Source organism: Ciona intestinalis, unplaced genomic scaffold (assembly GCF_000224145.3).
Source record: "Ciona intestinalis unplaced genomic scaffold, KH HT000026.1, whole genome shotgun sequence".
NCBI lineage: Eukaryota > Metazoa > Chordata > Ascidiacea > Phlebobranchia > Cionidae > Ciona > Ciona intestinalis.
Genome location: NW_004190348.1, coordinates 1 through 23,819, shown reverse-complemented (window position 1 = coordinate 23,819; position 23,819 = coordinate 1). Strand labels below are relative to the sequence as shown.

Below are 23,819 nucleotides of genomic sequence, written 5' to 3'. Positions count from 1 at the left end.
AGTATACATCAGACACACATGTTGTATTCACACACCTCATGTTCACTGTCTAGTTAGAACATGGGTGTCTTCTTATACACCAGACACACATGGTGTATTCATACACCTCATGCTCATTGTCGAGTTATGACATGGGTGTCTTCTTAGACACCAGACATACATGACGTATTCATTCACCTCATGCTCACTGTTGAGTTATAACATGGGTGTCTTCGTATACACCAGACACACATGGTGTATTCATACACCTCATGCTCATTGTCGAGTTATAACATGGGTGTCTTCTTATACACCAGACATACATGACGTATTCATACACCTTATGCTCACTGTCGAGTTATAACATGGGTGTCTTCTTATACACCAGACACACTTGGTGTATTCATACACCTCATGCTTACTGTCAAGTTATAACATGGGTGTCTTCTTATACACCAGACACCCTTGGTGTATTCATACACCTCATGCTCACTGTTGAGTTATACTCATTGTCATGTTCTATCCACACCAACACACGTTTTGTAATTTTTTTTATTTATTCTCACTGTTGTTCAGAGCTTGTATATAAACATGTTCATATAGTCGGCCATACACGTTTTTATTTCGCTTAGTTACTAGCCATTGTTGAATCAATCCAATCAAGGAAGTATGCGACTTCTGTGTAAACCCCTGGATAGTCAGGTTGTGCACAACCATAACCCCAGGATACAACACCTTGAAGAACTCCACTACAGGTAACTGGGCCACCAGAATCACCCTAAAGGAAAAAGACAAACTTAATGAAAAGTATATAACACCCATGTTATAACAACTATCATTGCCCGACCATGCAAGAAAATAAATCATATTTACTCATTTATAATTCAAAAAAAAATTATTGCTTCAACCCAGTGGTCACCAACAAGCTGGTCAAATTAACAGCCGTATGCAAAAAAAATGATAAAGTTTCAATAATATTGTGCGTAGCCTAAACTAAACACAAGTAAATACAAATACTAGATATACCGAATGTTCCAAGTGGTGCATATACACATATGTCCTTACCTGGCATGAATCTTTCCCACCCCCCATCACTCCTATGCACAACATACCATCCAGTATCTCACCATCGTAGGAATCTTGACCGTTACATACATCAGTGCTAATCACATAGATACCATCAACACAGTATGGCTTGCTTGGGTAATCGGTACCTGGTGGGAGAATATAATGTTATAGACACTTAATAATGGGATGTTGGTATTACTTGACTAGTGTAGTGGTCAGCATGTCTGCCTCTAACCCAGAGGTTACGGGTTTAAGGCTTGTCACTGCTACCATTGTGAGCCTGTGTATAAACAATCACACAAAGTTACATATACGTTGCAACTTGTAATCGGGCACGAGGTGTATGAAACAGAACACCCGTGTTATAACGACTGTTGTTGCCCCGCCATGCGAGGATAAATAAGTTACATACGTGGTAGCTCGTAAGCGGGCACGAGGTGTATAAAACAGAACACCCAAGTTATAACGACTGTCGTTGCCCCGCCATGCGAGGATAAATAAGTTAACTTTATCCAAACCCCAGTTCTACTACACCCTGATAAAAGCATCATTACTAACTGACCATCAGAAAGTACATTTCCCCACCCACAGACTTCACATTCATCCCCAACAGCAGGAGCGTCATTTATAGAGTTCGGCATATTTGCAGGTTGGACGTATTGGGTCAATGTATACGGTGTCTGTGTTGAATTGGGGGGTTATTTTATGTCTAGTGGTTAGCGTGTGGCCTCTATTCTCGAAGTTCTGGGTTCAAGGCTCGATGCTGCTACCATTGTGGGTGTATGTGTCCTTGGGCAAGACACTTAACGGCAATTGCCCGAAACAATGAGTTGTCAAAACTCACAAATGGGTTGTTTAAATAGTCAGCCATACAGAAACACATTCACCACAAAGTTGCATATGTGGTAACTCATTAGCTGGCTCTGCCACGCGTCGATAAACAATTTTTTCATGTAATTTAGATAAAATTATTTACCGCCATCTTAATTAACATGATGTCGTTGGCCAGAGTATGGGAGTTATACATTGGATGTTTAATGCATTCATTTGGTGTTTGTTCTTGTTCTGTGTTCTCTACAACATCAAGATTGTAATCACCAACAACAACGGTGATTCTGTGTGCTCTGAAAAGATAAAGGTAAAGGTTCAAGGCTTGTCGCTGCTACCATTGTGTATGTATCCCTGTGACACTTAAAAGTTAAATACAAAAACATGCTAAAAACTACTTGAAGCCTTTGCTTCAATTTAGCACAAAATAAAACTTTGCGAACATAACATACACTTACTTGACGTAGCAATGAGCCGCCGACATCACCCACATTTTGTTGATGAGCGACCCCCCACAGAATTGGCTGCCATATTGACGTAGGTTTGCAATATAAGGCAGATCACCAGGTTGGGTTAGTTGCCCACCAATGATCTTATCTTCAGCAACTGGGGGGAATAAGTGGTGCAGTTAAAATACATCTTGTAAAATGTAGCTATTAAAAAAAATTTTTAAGTAAATTTCTAAGAAAACCATTTTCTATACACAGCTTCTGACTTGAACAAAGTATTTTTTATTCACAGTCTTTATTTTGAACAAAGTATTTTCCATACACAGTTTATTTTGAACAAATATTTTCTTTGCTCAGTATTTTTCAAACAAAGTATTTTCTATGCACAGTTGTTTCCACTTACCAACTGCAGCAACGAGAGCGAAAATGATGATTAGCTTCATCTTGATAAATGAGGTTGTTATGTTGTATGTGGTCTTATATATAAATACTGTGTTCTATATTTATATATTGTTGTGTTGTAACATGTGTTACATCTCTCACAGTGGGAATTCAACATATGGATATGAGCATGATATATGTGTAGGGTGTTATTTATTTAACAAGGTATTTAAAACGTAATTATGTTTTGGATCAGGAGCTTTTTTAATCGAAACTTTTTTTATTCATGCCGTGTTTTAACAACTGTTGTTTTGCTGTTGATTCTTTTCGTTCTTTAAATAACATGATCTTTACTGTCTTTTTCAAAGAGATAAAAAAAATTAAGTTATGCTATGGGTTTGATCTATCTATTTAATTTTTATATTTTCGTATTTTCTTTTCTGTGGAATCACTTGTTTAATGTTTGATGTACTTTATTAATATTTAAAAGTGAATTTGTTTGCTTGTTCCTTTGTGTAAGTATGGGTGTTTATATGGAAGAAGCAAATTGTGTTTAATTAGTTTCTTATACTAAGAGTGCATTGTTTAATATTTGTTTAAGTAAAGAAATTATTTAATTACTAAGTTATATTAAAGTTACCATCTGTTACTTCATGTACGCGAGATATGGACTTAACAAGCTATTTATAAAACTTGTGTTTGTATGCATGGGGGGTAACTTGTTCCTAAAGCCAACAACTATGTGTATGTTTTTACCATTAAACCAATATAGACTGTTGCTGTCAGGCACATAATACTAAAGGGTGGGGGAAGATGGGACACCTTTAGCACACAATATTCAAATATCCTGATCCTGTTTTAAACAATTAACAACAATGTAAGGGAGTTGTGAAGATACGGTTTTATAATTCTTTGAATGTTCTTTGTTTACTACAAAATGGGACGGAAAAATAGAATGAAATAGAGGCCAACTTTCCCCACCCTACTATACTTGTATTTTGACAAAAACATCAGGGGGGTTTCAACTGATTGGAATGTAGTAATAAAGTTACATTCTTGTATTTAAACTCTGAATCAACGATTGTGCTTCAAATACCAGCAATATCTTTGTATACAATAATTTATTATGCTTGTGATTCCCAAAATGGTATATTTCAACTATGGGTGAGGTCCTACAGCATAGGGGTCCTAGGATGTAGGCCAGGGTTGGCAAGCATCATATTTCATGCTCATGATGAAGTAATAACAAAACAATGTACATACCAAAATGGATCATGGAATAAAAGAGATAATATTCGCCAAATTGTGATGGAATGATTAAAAAGTAAAAACTGAAAATTCTTTTTAAAAATTGAAACTAATTTTTAAACTAAAAGCGATTGTGTATAATAATGGCAGTTGATATAGAAACAATTTTTAACCATAAAAAAATAACAAACGTGTACCTAAAATAGGTGAAAAACCACTTATTTTCCCGTCAATTTAAATGAAAAGTCGAAAACATCTTTAGTAATATCGTTTAAAAGTTTTTTAAAGAACATTGAAAAATAAAAACAGTTTTGCCATAAATATAGTAGGGTGGGGTAAGACGGAACACCTTCATTACAAAAAAATACAATAAAAGGTGTCCCATCTTCCCCAGCCTACTGATTGTATTATATAAACATGCATAAGGATTGGTTCGTCTCAGTTTAAAACACTAAAATCATAGAAACATTATATAACATTAGTTATTGGGGACTTTGATCGTAAGTTTTGGTCCTCGATTCCGGAAGTTTCCATGGCCACTAGGAGGCTGTCTTGAGTCGAGGTCAAAGTTTTGTCCGTTGCCATTGGTAACGTCGGAATCTGGGTATAATGTTTTTATGAATAACTAGAATAAATTTAGTTTTTAAACCAAACTTTAAGTTAAACAACTGATTTAAATGTATGTATTGGCTGAGAAAAGACACTCAACAGCAATTGCTCCAACCCAGTAGTCACTAATGGGTTTTCCAAATTATCAGCCATTTATAGGAAAACCAGGTACTGGGTGTATGAAACAGATCACCTGTGTTATAACGACGTGTCACCCCAACACTCAGGGTGGTACCATCACCCAACATAGACATCTTACCTTCAGATTCATGCACAGCGTCGAGCGAGGCAGCCGAGAGGGCACTACTTATCGATAAACGACTTTGGACAGGGGTGAGATCGGGGACATCCATTAAGTAAGTTGTAATCAAGCTGTCAATCAACTTAACAATGATGGATGAGTGTTCTAACGAGGGGACCTGGGATTATTTAAATATTAATTGAATATATATCAAACGTTTGCAATTATAAGGGCATTCATGTTTCACCAATAAATTTTTATTGATTAATTGCATAAAGGAAAAAAAATATAGAAATCACCAAAAAAAATAATAAAACCTAAAAAATATTTAAAAACCAAAAAAATATTAAAAAGGACATGGATTTAATTAAATAATCATCGAGTATAGATTCATTATGTTTTGCAGATGTTTCATAAATTGTTTTTAATTAGTATGAAACAAATATATAATATACAAACAACCCACCTTTGCGAAAGGTCCAACAAATTTGCATAATCCTCCAAAACCAATGTCTGTAATAGAAATATCAAGGTTACAATTATTGACAATGAACTCATTATAATGTATAGGATCTATTCTGAATTGAACGTATGTAACTTATTTATCCGTGCAAGGCTGGAAAACAAAAGTCATTATAACACGGGTGTTCTGTTTCATACACCTTGTGCCCGCTTACAAGTTACCATGTATATTACTTTATACTTTGTGGGTGATTGTTTTCCTGTATGGTAGATAATTTAGACAACCCATTGGTGACCACTGGGTTGGATATGTAAAGTGTCTTGCCCAAGAACACATACGCCCACAATGGTAGCAGCATTAAGCCTTGAACCCGTAACCTCTGATATAGAACCAATACTCAGACATACAAACATCATACTCACCTTGTATAAATGATATGTTCCTTATAATATTATCATCCACACATAGTAATGCATTGCGCACAATGACTTGAACATGGGACAAAACAACGGGGTCTTCGCAATAGTTGAGAACGCTGTTTATTTTCTGGTCCAATAAACTATGTCTGCGGTCAAAGAGAAATTAATATTATCATCAAATACATAGTTTAAAATATACATCTCTCCGAATATAATATTGCCCAACAAACTTTATCTGTGGTAAAATAACATATAGTACTGTGGGGAAAGACAGGACACCTTTAGCACATATTATCCAAATATCCTGATTGTGTTTTAAACAATTAACATCGGTCTATAGGAGTCGTGAGGATACACTTTACAATTCTTTAAATGTTCTTTGTTTACTTCCAATTGGGACAAGAAAACAGAATGAGCAGGTGTCCCATCTTACCCCATCCACTATATAACATGTTACTAATAACATTTTGTTCACATCGAACTTTCATTCATTTGTTTTTTACTATTTATAACTAGTTTGGTTTTACTTATTTGTGGTGTTCCATTGTTATTCAGTCAAGGAAAGTGAAAGAAAATGGAAAACTATAAAGCAAAATATTTAATATAATGAATTTTTAAATTATTTTGTAACAAAATTTATTCTAGTTAGTCATAGAAACACAATATTTTCTAAACTTTATAAAAAGTGGTAAAGTGGTTTAAACAATCCATTTTAGAAAGTGTTTGGAAATTAACCCCAACACCACCAACATATGACAACCACTGCCTTGTAATGATAATATAAACCATATATAACTCACACAATAGGGAAGACAGCGGGGAACACGGAACTTGCTTCAGCAAGATATTCGTAAATAATTTGGACATCAGATTTATTGGGGGTGTGGCAAACTTGGGTGGCCAGGATGGTTAATAATAATGCCTTGGGATAAATATAGCTTGTATATGTTGTAATAATAGGTTTTCTAGTATCATAAGTTAAACTTTTGTGGAGATAAAATGTAAGAAATATAAAATATGCTAAACTTGAATTGTTTTGGATTTTAAAATAAAAAGATCAAAATTGATGAAAATTTCCACTCAGCTGATTCAATGCAACAAAGTTAAACACAATGACTGGTCCCAAGCAAAATTATAGTTGTGAGTATGAATCACTGAACTGGTTGGCTGCCTCGGCACTATACTGTATTATCCATAATGGCAATCGATAAGATTAAACATAAATAAACCCATATACAACAGAGAAGATAGTCAGAATGAGAAACAACATTAACCAAATAAACACCTGATGTTTCTGTCCCAACATTTCATCGTCCAACAAAACATTTGACGCAACATCCGTTGAATGTTTGCGACGTGATGACCTCATCGATGATGTCATAGATGATGAGGTCACGTGGGAAGCACTGCTCGAGCTGCTGTCCGAGTCTCGGGCGGTTTCGGTTGACTGGGGGTCGGGAAGAGTAAATTATTGTATTTATGTAGTTTTAAATTTAAGACATAAGTGCAGGGGCAGGGGTTTAACTTATTTATCCTCGTAGTCACTAATGAGCTGAATTCAGGTTCCATGCCGCATAATGTATAGATGGTGATCACAAAATAAAAATAGAACAAATGAACTTAATGTATTGAATAAACTTTATATATTTCACCCACCTTTTTAACTTTGATTGCATGTTTGCGAGGTTTATCCGTTGTTGTTGGGTTGGTTGGGGTGGAGGGTGGCTCTTGTAATGTGGGGCTGCGTGGGGTATGGTTGGCTTGTAGTTAATAAATGAATAAATTGGTACCATTGCTGTTTTGGAATAGGCGATATGTCATTTAGCGGAAAAACATAATTTTGTCCTTTAAAGAAAAACGTTATGATTTACTTTAATTTTTTACTAAAGAAGGTTTTATAATAAAGTTTAGAAAAGATTTTATAATTCACTCAAATAGAAACCATATTATTCTTACTCTCGTGTTGGGGGATTTTCATCAGAAATATTTGCCGACTCATCCACGGTTGTTTGGTCAACAATGGGTTTTGATGACGAAGCAGAAATATTTGATGAGTCAGGTTTACGGCGGGGAACGCAATAACGACGCGCATCAGCGCACACCGGAAGCAATGCTGGGTGTTTACAAGAAATATATTTTGTTAAAATATTAATTAAAAAAAGTTAAACAAAATGGAAAAAAAATTGAAAGTAAGTTAAAAAAAAATTGGAAAAAAATATTTGTATTTATTTTAATGTTTTATTTAGGAAGTCATAAGCAGCAATGCAGCGCATAGACAGATTAGAAATACACGTTTAATCTCACCAGCAATATAAGGAAGACTATCAAGATTGACATCGTATTTATTACAACCACGATGACGAGAAATTAATTCCAACGAAAAATCGAGGATTCTGACGACTCGTGATACAACTGTCGAGTCATTGTGACGAAAACCTGTAATAATGGGGTGTATGATGTCATAATGGTGGTTACAAGAGAGCAAGGCTCTAATGAATAGGCACGTACTACCAGAAATAGTTGGTGAAAAGAGCAAGTAAAAGCATTTGGAAGTAAAACGTTAATAAATGAATTATTAAACCATAAAAAATCAAATAATATTTGCTAATTATGCCGTTTGTTAAAAAAATTATTTATTTGTTTTTGAAAAATAATCTAAACTCATGAACGAATGAATTGATTGGTGAATAAAAAATAAAAATCTTTGTTAAAAGAAAATCCCCACAAACAACACCAACTACATTCACCCACCTTTCAACAAGTATGTTACAAACGCGAAATGGAAATCTGATTTGAAACAAACATTGACTGTGGTATCGAGGGGGTGGCGGTCCACTTTGCAATTCATCAATATTATGGAAGGCTGGGATGTTGTTGGGCGTAAGTGTGTTGAAAAACAATAAAAATAAAACAGAATAATGAAATAAAAACTACATTTTCATGAACATTTAATGAAAATATTTATTTACTAATGGGTGGCGGAAATGTGTAGTTGGACCATTGTTGCGAAATAATCAAATATACTTGGATTGAAAAACAATAACAAAGAAAAATAAAACGGTTCCAAAATTATTTAATTATTTATCAATTAATAAACTTATAAAAACTGATTAACAAAAAAAATATTAACAACAAACAAGAAAAAAATTTAAAAAACTTAATGTCATAGGAGTAAGTTAAAGTTACAGAGTTAAGTTCACACTCAACAGAGATCATAAGATCTTTTTAGCTTTAAACAAGTTACATTCATTCACCTGTTGTACAAATGCATCTAACTCATCCAAGTTATGTAGGTTTTGTTCCACCAGCAAAATACCAGCAGCGTATAAATTCTTCTCATTGAGTTGCATCATGGCTATACCAAGCCAGAAAAAATTAACGTGGAATTCGGGTTTCTGTGATGTCATAATTGGGGTTAGTGGGTGTTGTGATGTCATATATATAGTTATATTAAACATGGACAAACTACATATGGCTTATTTGTTGTTCATTAGCCATGATATTTCTTTTGTATATACAAGTGCAATGTATACATGTATAATAGGGTGGGGTAAGATGGGACACCTTTAACACATAATTTCCAAGTAACCTGATCGTGTTTTAAAGAATTAATAACGGTCTGTGGAAGTCGTAAGGATACGGTTTCATAATTCTTTGAATGTTCATTGTTTACTACCAAATGGAAAGAGAAAACAAAATGAAAAGGTGTCCCATCTTCCCCCACCCTACTATATAATAGGAAAAAGTTGTAGATTTAAATAGATAGGAAACATGTCATGTTATTGCAACATTACCCCGGTTCATATTCCAGCTACTAATATACCTTTGTCTTCATTATTTTCATTTTAAAACACTGAATAACGGTCAACACTTACAGCATTGATGATTAGTTGCATCCTTGTAAGGCAGAGCACGGAAGCTTCAAGTAGAACCGGGTCTGGTTGCGGTTCTAGTGACTGATGGGGGGGGAGGTTATTACATAATATATGGGGTTACTGTTGGAGGTTACTGTATATATTATATAATTATGATTAATAATTAATTATAATTATATAATATAACAATTATAGGTTAGTGTTTGAGGTTACTGTTTTAACAGGTTGATATAATTATAACATTGTATGTATTGTTACCTCACAGTAGAAAAACAAGAAACTATAGTGGCAACCTGTCCTACTTGAATAGAAAACCCTAAATTCTTACTTTAAAAACAGAAATATCAATAATAAAGGGCTGCATATTCTATTTATGAGAATAGCTTAACCACTTTAAACACACAAAGGAAGTCTTTAAAAAATAGCATATGAATTAACGGTAGTACTAGTAGTTAATTCAAATTTTGTTATATCATTTATCAAAACAACAACAAACGAATCTGACCCTCAAAAAGTATAAATAAAACCACTTAAATTCTACTTAATCATCTTAAATAAACATAAAGCACCAAAATATATATTCAAACGTATCTCACCCTCTCCATAATCCCGAGTATTTGTTTAACGTGCCTCAAACTCCCATGTTTAGCAATGCACCCCAGCACCACCAACGCACGAGGTTGTAACGACGGGTTGTATTGGAACGCAAACTTATGACTCAAATCCAACCATTCGTTCAACCAATCAGAACCTCGAATATCTTTCATACAAGCCTGTTGGTTTGTTTTATATAAATTTTAGTAAATTTGTTTTAATTATTTGGTATAATGGTCTCTTTGTATAAAATATCGTGTTTTTTTAAATAATTAGTTTATGTGAAACATATTCTAGAAAATTAAGTTAATAGGTATAACGTCACTAATTATGACATCACTAATTATGACATCACTAACTATGACATTACCAACTATGACATCACCTCCATAACTTCTAGCATGGCATCGACCACGGTATCTAGGTAACCAAGGTTGATGACATCATCGTTGTCGTGGCAACTCGAAACTGCCGAGTCGTGCTGATGTCGTACCGAGGGATGATGACCTAATAATGGACATTGTTTAGAATAATCAAATTTTGGGTTCTACTCTGCTACCATTATGGGCGTATGTATCCTTGGGCAAGACACTTAACAACAATTGCTCCAACCCAGTGGTTACTAATGGGTTGTCCAAATTATCAACCATACAAGAAAAACAATCACCCACAAAGTTACATGCATGGTGACTCGTAAGCGGGCATGAGGTGTATGAAACAGAACACCTGTGTTATAACGACTGTCGTTGCCCGCCACTCCAGCATAAACAAACCACACCCAACCACAAATACAACATACCAAGGACAATAGCCTCGGATTTGAACGCAGCATCAGCAGCCGACTTTACTTGTGGGATTCCAAACAAGGTATAGAACTTAGGCAAGCAGAACTCGGTCAAACTTAATCGAAGAATTTGTTGAGTTTCCTCTGTGGGGGAATGAGGGGGGGGGATGAGAACTCGAGATTAAACGTTTATATTAAGTTGTCAAGGGTTAATTGAGGCCAACTCAGGACAACATCCCAAGTCCCATTATATCCATATAGAATGTGGGGGTGATTGGGGTGGATTATACTAAACTAACTGTCACGTATGATATCACCCATATAGAACTGTGGCTCTAATCAAACCGCTGGCCACCCAAAGAGTTAGGCCGTGGGTGTTGAGAGTCTCTGAAAGGGACTACACCATGAAGGGTTGAGAAACAGTGGTTCAAACATAGCATAGCCCACAAAGTCTCATATGTAATGGAACAACAACTTCTACATAATATAGTGGAAAAAAAGGTTAATGTTCAAAATACCAATATAAATAAACAATAGTTGGTCCAATAGTTGTACAATAGACACTTATACATAAATATATATAGAATACATTACCTTTAAATTCAATTTGTTTACATGTAAGTAGCGAATGGATGATATTGACCACCAACCCGTGTATGGAGGCACGCAGTGTAAGGGGGCCCGTAGACACCAATAATGACACAAGATGGAATAAATACGGGAGGTGTGCGGCTACGTCAAGGTTATTGTTGAATGATAACATCAGCAAGTATCTGTTTGGAAGGGGTTGGTTTGTATCTTGCTATGGTATATTGGGTGTCGCTTATTTATTCTCATGGAAAGGGCAACGACAGTCGTTATAACACGGATGTTCTGTTTCATACACCTCGTGCCCGCTTACGAGTTACCATGTATGTCACTTGCGGGTGATTGTTTTTCTTGTATGGTTGATAATTTAGACAACCCATTAGTAACCACTGGGTTGCAGCAATTGTCATTAAGTGTCTTGCCCATGGACACGTATGCCTACAATGGTAGCAGCATCAAGCTTTGAACCCGCTACCCTAACACAACCCCCACCTTGCAAGAATAGCAATTTCTTCCCAGTGTTTATGTTTCTCCAGTGTTGGTGTCGGACGTAGCGATGTTTTATCGACCAATCTACACAACCTTTTGATTATTTTGCTCGATACAAGTTTCATGTTGTGTGCGGCCAAAGCTACGGATGTGTCAGCCATCACTTCTGCCTGTTTGGAACAAAAATATTAATAATAAATTAAATACCATATATGTATAAATACTAAGTGAGCACAGATCTTACAAACTGCTCTGGTAAATCTTAATAACAGCCGTGTTTACAAGAACTACAAAAGTAACATTCACACTCAAATTATTATAAATTTTATGTTTAATTAAAGATAAATTATTCAAACAAAATATATCATCAAACACTTAACTAATGACTTATCAAACAACTTTTTTTTTTTTAGTTAGTAATAAATCAAAAATTAGTTATTGTTTATGAATCTTTAATTAATCAGCAAACCCTACACCTCCCACCCACCTTAACTGACCCAAGACCTCCCTGCGAACTCGTCTCTATAAAACATTCCAAAACCAAATCCACCAAACTTGTCATCTGCCCAAAGTTTCCCCAAATCTTAGTTTGGACGCTCAAATAGAAATCCTTCTCGGTTATCGTGAGGTCGATCAACTTCTCAACAACCGACTTTACCTGGTGGGGTTGATTATATTTGTAGTGGAACAAATTTAGGTCCATCATTGTGGCCCAGTGGTTACATTGTAATTAAAGAGCACTGGTTGCTCGATACAGGTAGGCATATATGTATATGTGTCCTTTGGGCAACACATTTAACAGTAATTACTCCCAGCCCAGTGGTCACTTTGGGTTGTAGCAGCATGGGTGTTGGGGCAACAATCAAATCTGGCCTAAACCACGGTAGTAGGACCTCACCAACATAGAATAGAATGATATAAATAAGGTGGAGCACTAGAAACAAAATTTGACCTAATCCCTAGGTCCTTTGAATTCACCCATTTAGAATACAATAATATAATATGTCTTACATAATGACCCTACCATACTGTACATACAAACACATCACACCAACCACCAACTAAATCTCAGATCCCATGGGATGCCTCGCTGTATGACCTCACAAAATATAAACACCAAAACACACACCAACTACCTTGTTCCTCTTGATTCCATCACTAGAAGCAAAGGAAGGTAGATTGAACAACCATGGTTCCATGTACTCAAGGCACAAGTTCTTTAGTTTGTCGTTGGAATATCGGAACCCTATGTGGGTATGAATATTAGTTGTTGGTGGGATTTTATGTATGTATGGTAGCATACTAAGTGTTGAGGTAATGGACCTACATTACAGGTCTAAGGTGTAAATGAATGTAACTTATTTATCCCAGCATAGCAGGACAACAGCAGTTGTTATAACACTTATGTAACTTTGTGAGTGATTATTTTTCTATATGGCTGACCATGGGGTAATACCCATAAGTCACCCCAGGGGCTTTTTGGGGTAATACACATTCACCCCAGGTCCTACATGGGGTAATAAACATACAACCCAGGTCCTATTAGTGGGGTTATACATCATGACACCCCAGGGGGTATTTGGGGTAATACACATACACCCCAGGTCCTACATGGGGTAATACACATACACCCCAGGTCCTACATGGGGTAATACACATACACCCCAGGTCCTACATGGGGTAATACACATACACCCCAGGTCCTACATGGGGTAATACACATACACCCCAGGTCCTACATGGGGTAATACACATATACCCCAGGTCCTACATGGGGTAATACACATACACCCCAGGTCCTACATGGGGTAATACACATACACCCCAGGTCCTACATGGGGTAATACACATATACCCCAGGTCCTACATGGGGTAATACACATACACCCCAGGTCCTACATGGGGTAATACACATACACCCCAGGTCCTACATGGGATAATACACATATACCCCAGGTCCTACATGGGGTAATACACATACACCCCAGGTCCTACATGGGATAATACACATACACCCCAGGTCCTACATGGGGTAATACACATACACCCCAGGTCCTATATACAACAAACACCTGTGATACATTCCTCCAGAAACTCCAACGTTAAATGATTTTCATTCCGTGCCAGTGTGTTGCTGATAGAGATGATGAACAAAGCATTATTGGTTGGGATACAAAGTCCATCAGACTCGCACAATCTTCCTTCTAATTGTAAGTTGAATGCTGTTGTGAGGACGCACAGGAGGTTGTAAGCGCTCGATCGAACGAGGGGTTTCGAACATCCTGGGGGAAGGGGCATTTTTTGATTTTAGAAAAATATTAACTTTAGAAATTGTGTTAGGAAAAGTTTTGAAATTTTATAAAAAAAAGAAGCCATTTTTTAATTTTAGTTGTTTTTTTTAGTTGTTGATTCTGGCCAATTTTGAAAGTTTCACGCTTTATTTCTTATGCTACAACACATAACATGCATAAGATACGAGACTCAGAAGAGTACGAAGCATTCATGAAGTACTTATACCATGATGATATCTCGCTATAAAGCCGACAAAAATAAGACTGCTTATTAATAAACATTCGTTTAATTTTTGGATATTTTTAACTTCAATATTTATACCAAAATAGCTCAAATAAATGACCAACAACCATTTACCCAGATTAAGCAAAGCCATATTAAGCAAAGTTCCGGGAACATCCTTGGCTTCTATCTTGTGATGGGAAACCATTTGTTGGGGTTGCGATATCTCCCATCTGTTTCTTATATAACGGATGCCCTGGAAATGTAAAGGGTAAAAGGTTCAAACCCCACTGTGGGAACCCCTGCAAATATTATTTGGTAGTTAAAAAAAAATTTCTAAAAAAATTTTAGGAAACAAAAAATGTAAAAAATAATTTTACACAGATTGTGTGGGTATATGAAAAACTAGAGATCCCAGGTTCCAACCCCACTGTGGGGAGTACAAACCTCAACAATCTTGGCAGCATCGGGGTGGGTGAACGACATTACTGCGTTGTTGTTGGTGGATACTTTTAAACTGAACGTGTTCGTTGCTTCGGTGAAATGAATCGCTTCTATTTCGTGGGCGTAGTAAATATCATTGAGAACGACGTCGTATCCGAGTAACTATGGGGGTTAGGGGGGTTAGTGGGTTCTATATGGGTGAGGTCTTCAGTGAGGAACACCTGAGACCTGGGATGTAGGTCCAATACCCCAACACCCAGGGTGCTACCATCTAGACCGCACTGAGGCAGTTTATAGACACTCAATAGTAGAGATTCTATTCTATAAGGGTGAGGTCTTCAGTGAGGCACACCTCAGACCTGGGATGTAAGTCTATTACCCCAACACCCAGGGTGCTACCTTCTAGACCCCACTGAGGCAGTTTATAGACGCTCAATAATGGAGATTCTATTATACAGGTCTTCAGTGAGGCACACCTGAGACCTTGAATGGTCCAATACACCCAACACCCAGGGCACCACCACACATATCCTACCTTAGTTTTATCCACCATAGTAAGCTGAACCGCTTTACTTCCAACTTTCACATGAACTTTATTGTGGATTTGTCCAAGCCTGTTGAGAGGTTAAATATACAATATGTTGTTTTGTCTTCCACTATGCTGTGTGTAGGGTACCATTATAACTGCATGTTGACTCTAATGCATGGTTTTATTTGAATGAGTTTGTTAACAGAGAGCCACCCACATAAGTCAATCACCCACAAAGTAACATACATGGTAACTAATAAGCAAGTATGACTGTCAAGAACAAGTAACATCCATTCATTTGAATAAGGTTCCTGTTGCATATATAATGCATGCGTTATATTCCATACATAACCATTACCTCCATGCATTATGATAAACAGTAACATCCTCCCCCAACCCCCTGGTAGCCGACGGAACCTTCTGGTGATCAAGTTCAATAAATTTCTTCAACTCAAGTAAGTCCTCAATAAAGTGGATGCTGCGTTACATGTTTATATATAACATATTGGTTCACCATGTATGTGTATTCTATTATATGTTACAAACATTTCAACTCAAGTAAGCCCTCGATAAAGTGGATGCTGCGTAACATGTTTATATATAACATATTGGTTCACCATGTATGTGTATTCTATTATATGTTACAAACATTTCAACTCAAGTAAGCCCTCGATAAAGTGGATGCTGTGGGTTGATGTTTATTTTTACCATATTGGGTCAACAACAAGAAACATACATATTGCATTAAGTGAAATGAATATGCTTTGTAGACTCGTGTTGAATCGTGTTGAATTGCACCAGCTAAACTTTTTGCCCAAGTGGTTGGCATTATTCATTATTATTATTATTACATGAAATATATAGTAGGGTGGGGGTAGATGGGACACCTTTAGCACATGCTATCCAAATATCCTGATCGTGTTTTAAACAACTAACAACGGTCTATGGGAGTCGTGAGGATACGGTTTTAAAATTCTTTGAATGTTCTTTGTTTATTACCAAATGAGATGAGAAAATAGAAAGTGAAAAGGTGTCCCAACTTCCCCCATCCTACTATAATTCTCCCACACCACCCCCACTAACCTCCGGTGTCCTTCCACTTGGTTGAAACTCCCCTCATTATAAGACACGTAATCCCTCACCCATGTATTGGGGTTGTACACGTACACTGTGTCAAGGTTCTTGTATATTTGTTGGGGGTAAAGAACCAACCATTTGGGTAGGTATTGACCCCTGAACCTGTGGGGTGTCGCAGGGTTATAATGAGGGTAAAATCTAAGTGTTTTCGAGTTAAAACTTACAGTGTTTAAAATTTAAAATCTGTTTTAAAATTAAAAAGAAGAATAAACTAATATTTTTTAAAAAATAACGAAAAAAATTCAAAAAATGGTAGAGCCTTCCAAGCGAGCATGATGTGTGTGAACAGAACACCCGTGTTAAAACAACTGTTGTTGCCCCGCCATGCGAGGATAAATAAGTTTCATACATTCATTTACTCACCTGTTCTTTGCCCCAACATGAGTAAGATCAATAATGATATCGAACTTTCTCGCAGAGTAAGGTTTCAAAGCTTGTAAGATGTAAAACATAAGGATGTCCTCCCTTATGTTATGCAACACATATCTACGAGCCACATAGTAAAACACAGGGTAACCCATCTTCGAACGTCCAAACTGGGGATACAATATACTTTGGGTTAAAAATCAAAATCATGTTATAATTAAAATCACAAGTTGAATAAAATAATAATTATTTGGGATTTTTACCAGGCAAACTGTGGATTCAATACACTTTGAGTTAAAAATCAAATTATATTATAAGTTAAAATCATAGGTTAGAAAATTTATTAATTAATTGTGAAATAAATATTATTTAATTAAAATTGTAAGTTCCCTTGGTGTAAAAAGTTGCTTTCCGAATTAATGAATGATTATAATTTATATATAAAAATTAAATATTAAATTTTATAAATATTAATATAATTAGAAAACTCAATATAATCACGCCCACAATGATTATCGCAATTAAATATTAAAATTAATGAATCAACCTGGTAGAAAATATTGAGCCCTTTAACGAGTTTGTATTCTTCCGAGTCAGCGGCTTTTCGCTTAGTCATCAATTCCTCGAACTTACACGGCAAAATATTTTGCCCAGTCATCCTGGTTTCTAGAACAGGTCTGTGAATGGAGCATTGTGATGTCATTGGTGGTAATTGTGATGTCATTATTGGTAATTGTGATGTCATTGGTGGTAATTGTGATGTCATTTTGTTAGTAATTGTGATGTCATTGGTGGTAATTGTGATGTCATTGTTAGTAATTGTGATGTCATTGGTGGTAATTGTGATGTCATTGTTAGTAATTGTGATGTCATTGGTTGTAATTATGATGTCATTATTGGTAATTATGACATAAACGAATTATTATGTAGCTGTTGCCACCATGGATATTATAAGTGTGGAAGATACGGAATCTTTACCTTGTATATTCAGGAGGTCCGATATAAGCGAGCAACGTCACCATTTTATCGAAGGGTCGTCTACCAACAGCTTTCGCGTTCTAGGATAAAAAAAAAGTTGAACAACAAACAATAATAAAAGAAAAAAGTTTCGAAATTACGAAACAAAACCTGTTAATTGTATTTTATATATTTTACAAAACTTTCATATTAGTGATTTATATTACACCCAACACACCCAGGAAATAACCGAAATTATTTTACCCCCACGACCCACCACCCCCACGACCCACCACCCCCACAACCCAACACCCCCACAACCCAACACCCCCACGACTCAACAGCCCCACCATCCCCACGACCCAACACCCCCACGACCCAACACCCCCACAACCCAACACCCCCACGACCAACCATCCCCACGACCCACCATCCCCACCTGCTCTTAGCGAGATATCGCCCAATCTTCTCCTGGTCATTCCACAAGAGGCGATGAAGAGCCGATACGTTTGTATCGTTCATGAACGACGTGCTTTGCCCGCTGCTTTCAACACTAGCGCACTCGGGGGTCGAGATTTGCATGAAAAATCTAAAAAAAAAATATATTTTATTTACAAAAAAATTATAAAAAGATGGATCAAATCAAAAGTAAACAGAATATATCAAGACCACAGCTTAGCACTAAAATTCAAACTTGATTAAAATAATAAATAATTTTGACTAAATGAAACTGTCACTGCTTGTCCCTTGTAACAATATGGGGTCATGAAGCTTCATTTTACCCTCAAACTTCTTGTATGGTTACATTACAAAAGAATGCTAACTTACTGTTGGCAAACATCAAATCTTGCCGAAACAAACTCGTTGAAATGTTTCATGTGTTCCTCCTTGGTGAAAACTACATGGTTGGCGATGTTTTGCATTATCTGTGTAGGTATATAGGTGTTAACATATAGGCGCCTAACATGGGTGTGCACAGTATGCTTATATACCCTTGAATGAAATCAGAGTACCCAGCACCCAGTATAAATGCAGAACTACATGGTTGGCCATGTTTTGCACTGTTTGTATTGGTATAGTGGGTCAAATGTGTGAAGCGTGGACTTCTAGTAAGTTTCAACACAAACAGCCCACATACATGCCACGATTGTCTTAACAACATTTGCATTATGTGTGTAAAAAAACAGCTTATATTTAAAATACGTTTGTCTTCATTTCAAATGTTTCCAACATAAAAGATAGAAAACCAGAAGAGCAAAAACTGGTTGCTTAAACATAACAAAAAATAAAAATAATGCACGTATTACAGCAGAATGAAAACAAATGATACTCAAGATTAGGAAGCCTTTCTGAAATAACCTTTCCAAAAACACAGTAAAAATTATATAAAAAAGGTACAACTTACAATAAAGATAAGAATACTAGATAAATCTTACCTTGCACATAAACTTAAACGCCCTTGCCAAGTTGGGTGGTAACCTTCGATCACTCAACCCGTACTCATATGGTGTGGCTATGGCTGGGTTGAGGAACCGTAGGAATATGGCGCTTGCCACGGCACCGGTGCCACTTTCGTGGAACCTCTGAGACACCACTTGGTACAAACAGTGGCACACACTCTTCAGTTGTGGTGGGAACCTTGGGGGGTGGATGGGTGTGAATGAATGTAACTTATTTACATTCGCATGGTGGGGCAACGACAGTCGTTATAACACGGGTGTTCTGTTTCATACACCTCGTGCCCACTTACAAGTTACCACGTATGTAACTTATTTATCCTCGCATGGCGGGGCAATGACAGTCGTTATAACACGGGTGTTCTGTTTCATACACCTCGTGCTCTCCTAAAAGTTATCACGAACACATACATGGGAGTAGCAACCATGGATAAGTCACTACCATGGCAGAGATTTGAACACACCACCTACTTATCGGTAGAAGTCATTATCCTTGTAAAGAACCTCTCGGTCAACCGTTGTAGATTGGCTCTGCATTGTAGGATGTCGTATCCAGGTGGGATGCGCTTCTGATCAACCTATGGGAGCATTAATGGTGGATGGTAACCTTTCTAACACTGATACTTAGTGGCTTGGCAAGTAAAATCGAAACCAGTATAAGATTTAACTTATTTTTTAAGCCTCATTCCTCCTGTTTTATACCAGCCTATGGAAGTTTATGGTGCAGTTAGTGGATGTGACCTCTGTAACAACCATGTGACTTGGTTAAATCAAAATGAGTATAATGGGAGCAGAAGATATAATCTATTAGAGTGTATATGATGTGTTTGGTGAATAGTAACCTCATTAACACTGATAGAAAAATCAACAATGAGTATTGGATACTGTTATTTTTGGACCATTATCCCTGGTGTATTATACTTTGGCTGATCTTGTGGTATTAGTTTAGAAAATTAAAAAATATTTTGTTTGAAAATTATTTTTTAAATATATATATTTGGTAATAGAGTCACCACCCACCTCAAAATGCAGGTTAACAATATCCTGCGTTAAACTCCACGCCACCAAAGGTTCAACCAAGTTATGAAGGTAACTTGCTCCGTAAACTTTGAAACAGAACGTCATGATCTTACTAGCAAGTGAGTTGCCGCGGAATAAAGTTTGAACACTGTCAGCTTCCTCAACCTGGGGGAAAAGGTTTATTGTGATGGTAATGGTATTTTATATGAGGATACTATTGTATATTTCTCCTATAGGTCAAACCATCCCGGAAGCTTTCAACGAACAATTTGGGAAAAATTATAAATAAATTGGCATTTTGTTCAGTTTTTGACTTGTATAAAGTTTATTGAAACATTTACAGTCGACATGGTCGTACAGTGGGGATTTAGAGTTAGCTTATTACCCCAATATGAGGGTGGGAACGTGTGGTTTAATGTGATAATTGATACTGTTAAAGTTGTATATGGTTGAGGTATTACAGAATGGGACAAACAGACCTAGTGGGTCCAAGCGCATATCGTGAGAGTCCCAAAAATTCACTGGTTAGACAAGCACAGTTATATTCGTGCCATAAAGAGTCAAAAACAGAATTCTATTCTATATTGATGGGCAGGATATATAGGCCAGAGCTTCTTGTCATCTGAAAACTTGGGTCCCATGGCAAAATACAACATAAATTCTTACACCAAAAAAATGCCCACTGCAACATAGTTGTCCAACCCAGTGGTCACCAATGGGTTAAGTTATGTTCTATGTAGGTAATGGTAAAGCCAGCTCATTAACCCCAACACCCATGGTCATATACAACAGCTGGATATACATTGTTACACCAACAAACCACAATACCTCTTTAGTAAACATATTCCATAATAGTTGGTAAAGTAGATGTTTTGCATCGAACAATGTAACGAACACACGCGCCAGTTCATCCTGTAAACACGGGTTGCTATTATTACTTTTTAACTAGGTAGATATTCCTATATGAAAAATGGATTCTTTTATAAAAAAAACTTTAATTAGGTTCATTTTTAACAAAAACCATATTAATCTAACATTGTATAACTATTACCCAAGCAATATAAAACCTCCAACCCTGGACCCTTTCCTTCAGCTTGCTTTAATAATCGTTATGGTTCTATTACTATAATGCTTGGTATATAACTCAGGGATTTTTGTTGCTAATATCGCTATTATGAGCTCAACAATTAATCGCTAGTCAGCATTAAAAAACATTGTATTTGGCAAAAAAACACAGGAATAATGGCTTTACTACTTATAGGATACTTATAGGGTAAAAGGTTGTAGCCAAAGATTGTAGAAAAGCTTACCTCCCATCAATAATTTTAGTTTCATCAAAATCCTTACCATGTAACTAGTATGCACTACATTAGCAAGGGCATTAGCAATGGGAAGTTCCCCGTTATCCCCCATCATCGTAACGAGTTCGACCAAACGTTCAAACCTCTCGGTGGAAACCGAATCCCCTAGTGTTTGAAACCCGTCGCTCCCTTGTTGCACGATCTTGGTGAGAACTTCCAGGAAAGCTGAGCGGGTTTGAACCTCGTCGTGGTAAGCCAGACCTGGGGTATAAACATAATGTTAGGGTAATACCATGCAACTCCACTAAGCTAGACCTGGGGGTGGCGCGATGTGGGGGAAAGTTTATTTCCTATGTTTGACAACTATAAGTGTAACTGTATTTTAACAATGTCACCCCAGATTTTACCCTGCTGTTAGGTGTCTATACAAACAAGCAGAGCCAAAGTATATTGCATTCACCACATTAATCAATGAGGTTCCCTATGTTTGACAACTATGAGTGTAACTGTTTTTTTATAATGTCACCCCAGCTTTCGTTACACTAAACATCCCTATAGTAACGAACACCACAAAACCCCAATAACTCACTCATAGCGTGAACCAATCCGCTTTCAATATTCGCGCTTAACAAGTTTGACATTGCAACAATGATCAACCGACGGAGCGTGACCGTATCTTCCGATGCTGACTCATCAAGTAACTCCGACTCAGCTAATTTATCCGAACATTCGCCCAAGAGTTTCATGAACAAAGTGAAATATCTGGAAAAATCAAAAAACAAAGTGAAATATCTGGAAAATGTATATTATACATTTATTAAGTAATCTGTGAGTGAGGTCCGACAGTAGTGTATATAGTAGTGTTACAGATTATGTTCACAAATAAAGTAAAATATCTGTAAATCTAAAAAAGTATATCATATATTATGTTATCCATGTAATATATGGTAGAGCATTCATTGTACTCTATATGGGTGAGGTTCTACAGTAGGACTTGTTAGAGATCCGAGGAACTTGGCTAAAGTTGGCCAATGACAGTTAGTTACACCCAGAGTGCTACAAGCATAATATAAGCAGAATATTTATAATTTTATCAATTTTCAAGATGTGTTTTTTTTTAAGTTAGATTGTGCATAGGAACTTAAACATATTACTATAACTCACTTTAGGAATAATTGTGATTTCGCTTCAGGGACATCCCCTCCATCTCCTTCATCTGGGTGTAGGGGAAGTCCCTTGAGTAGAACCCCCACTGCTATAACAGCACATTGGTCTAACTCCCTGTGGAATATAATGGGTGAATATCTAATGTTGAGACATTGTGTCTCAGTGGTTAGGTGCCTGTATTGTAACCTAAGGGTACCGGATTCGAGTCACGATGCTGGTGGAAGTATTCACTTGGGCAAAACACAAATTTAATGTAAATTTATTTTAACTGTAAGCGTGTTTTAACGTCTGTCATTTTTTCATTTTCTAATTTCTTAATTTTCACAAAAGTAATTAAAGAGACAAAAAAAAGTTGTATATTATGAAGGAGGTATACCCTCATAACATGCAAGGGTGTATATACACATATAATGATAAACCACCCACCTCAACACATGTTTATCAATATCCACAGTTTGAATGGCCGAACACATCAACCAATCAGTTACGTGCTCAACTAGTTTGTTGCGAAACTTTATCTCAAACAAGAAAAATAAATCGTCTTTTCTTTCCATTACCTGCATTGGGAATTGTATTCTATACATTGTAAATGAAATCTATATATGAACTGGACATAGTGGGGAATACAGGACCTTTATCTTATTATATATAAATGGGGTAAAACGGAACAGTCACAAAATGATATACAAACGTGTAGCAAGAATAGGAATAATCTATGGGTGAGGTCCTTTAGTGTAAATAAATTCCAGGATTTAGACCAAACTTGACCTATTACATCAACCATAAAAGGTTATGAATATCAAGATACTTTATTTGTTTAATACCAGGAGATTCTATGTCTAATACAGAACCATATATAATGTATGGACAATCATATATATAGTAGGGTGGGGGAAGATGGGACACCTTCAA

The 23,819-nt window shown here is 36.4% G+C and overlaps 2 protein-coding genes and 1 long non-coding RNA gene across 3 annotated transcripts; 1 reads left to right on the top strand and 2 right to left on the bottom strand.

Moving 5' to 3' along the window:
- Window positions 1-522: 522 nt before the first annotated feature.
- Window positions 523-2,946, bottom strand: LOC100179089 (trypsin-like). The gene is made up of 6 exons (XM_002126894.4): window positions 2,728-2,946; window positions 2,334-2,481; window positions 2,024-2,171; window positions 1,610-1,727; window positions 1,045-1,193; window positions 523-757 (listed from the first exon to the last, which is right to left on the bottom strand). The coding sequence occupies exons 1-6, from the start codon at window positions 2,765-2,767 to the stop codon at window positions 608-610; spliced, it is 753 nt and encodes a 250-aa protein (XP_002126930.1). The 5' UTR covers window positions 2,768-2,946; the 3' UTR covers window positions 523-607.
- On the top strand, window positions 2,098-3,021 carry LOC113474899. Its single transcript, XR_003396617.1, has 3 exons — window positions 2,098-2,185; window positions 2,714-2,780; window positions 2,870-3,021. It is a non-coding gene; the product is annotated as an uncharacterized LOC113474899 (long non-coding RNA).
- A 730-nt stretch (window positions 3,022-3,751) lies between these two features.
- LOC100181427 (neurofibromin) lies at window positions 3,752-23,370 on the bottom strand (the record flags this gene model as incomplete). Its single annotated transcript, XM_002121742.5, is given in 38 exon segments — window positions 3,752-4,553; window positions 4,822-4,981; window positions 5,270-5,316; window positions 5,689-5,831; window positions 6,486-6,607; window positions 6,971-7,132; window positions 7,342-7,426; window positions 7,642-7,798; window positions 7,990-8,121; window positions 8,437-8,548; window positions 8,940-9,080; window positions 9,561-9,641; window positions 10,157-10,333; window positions 10,540-10,661; window positions 10,954-11,082; window positions 11,533-11,711; window positions 12,019-12,185; window positions 12,503-12,673; window positions 13,152-13,261; window positions 14,088-14,297; window positions 14,665-14,785; window positions 14,977-15,135; window positions 15,509-15,587; window positions 15,861-15,980; window positions 16,586-16,741; window positions 17,003-17,175; window positions 17,553-17,682; window positions 17,984-18,063; window positions 18,389-18,551; window positions 18,791-18,888; window positions 19,399-19,600; window positions 19,891-19,997; window positions 20,440-20,604; window positions 21,268-21,351; window positions 21,787-22,001; window positions 22,330-22,502; window positions 22,905-23,021; window positions 23,334-23,370. Coding segments are annotated over 38 exon segments (5,108 nt in total), but the record flags the coding sequence as incomplete, so codon positions are not given.
- Between the last annotated feature and the right edge of the window lie 449 nt (window positions 23,371-23,819).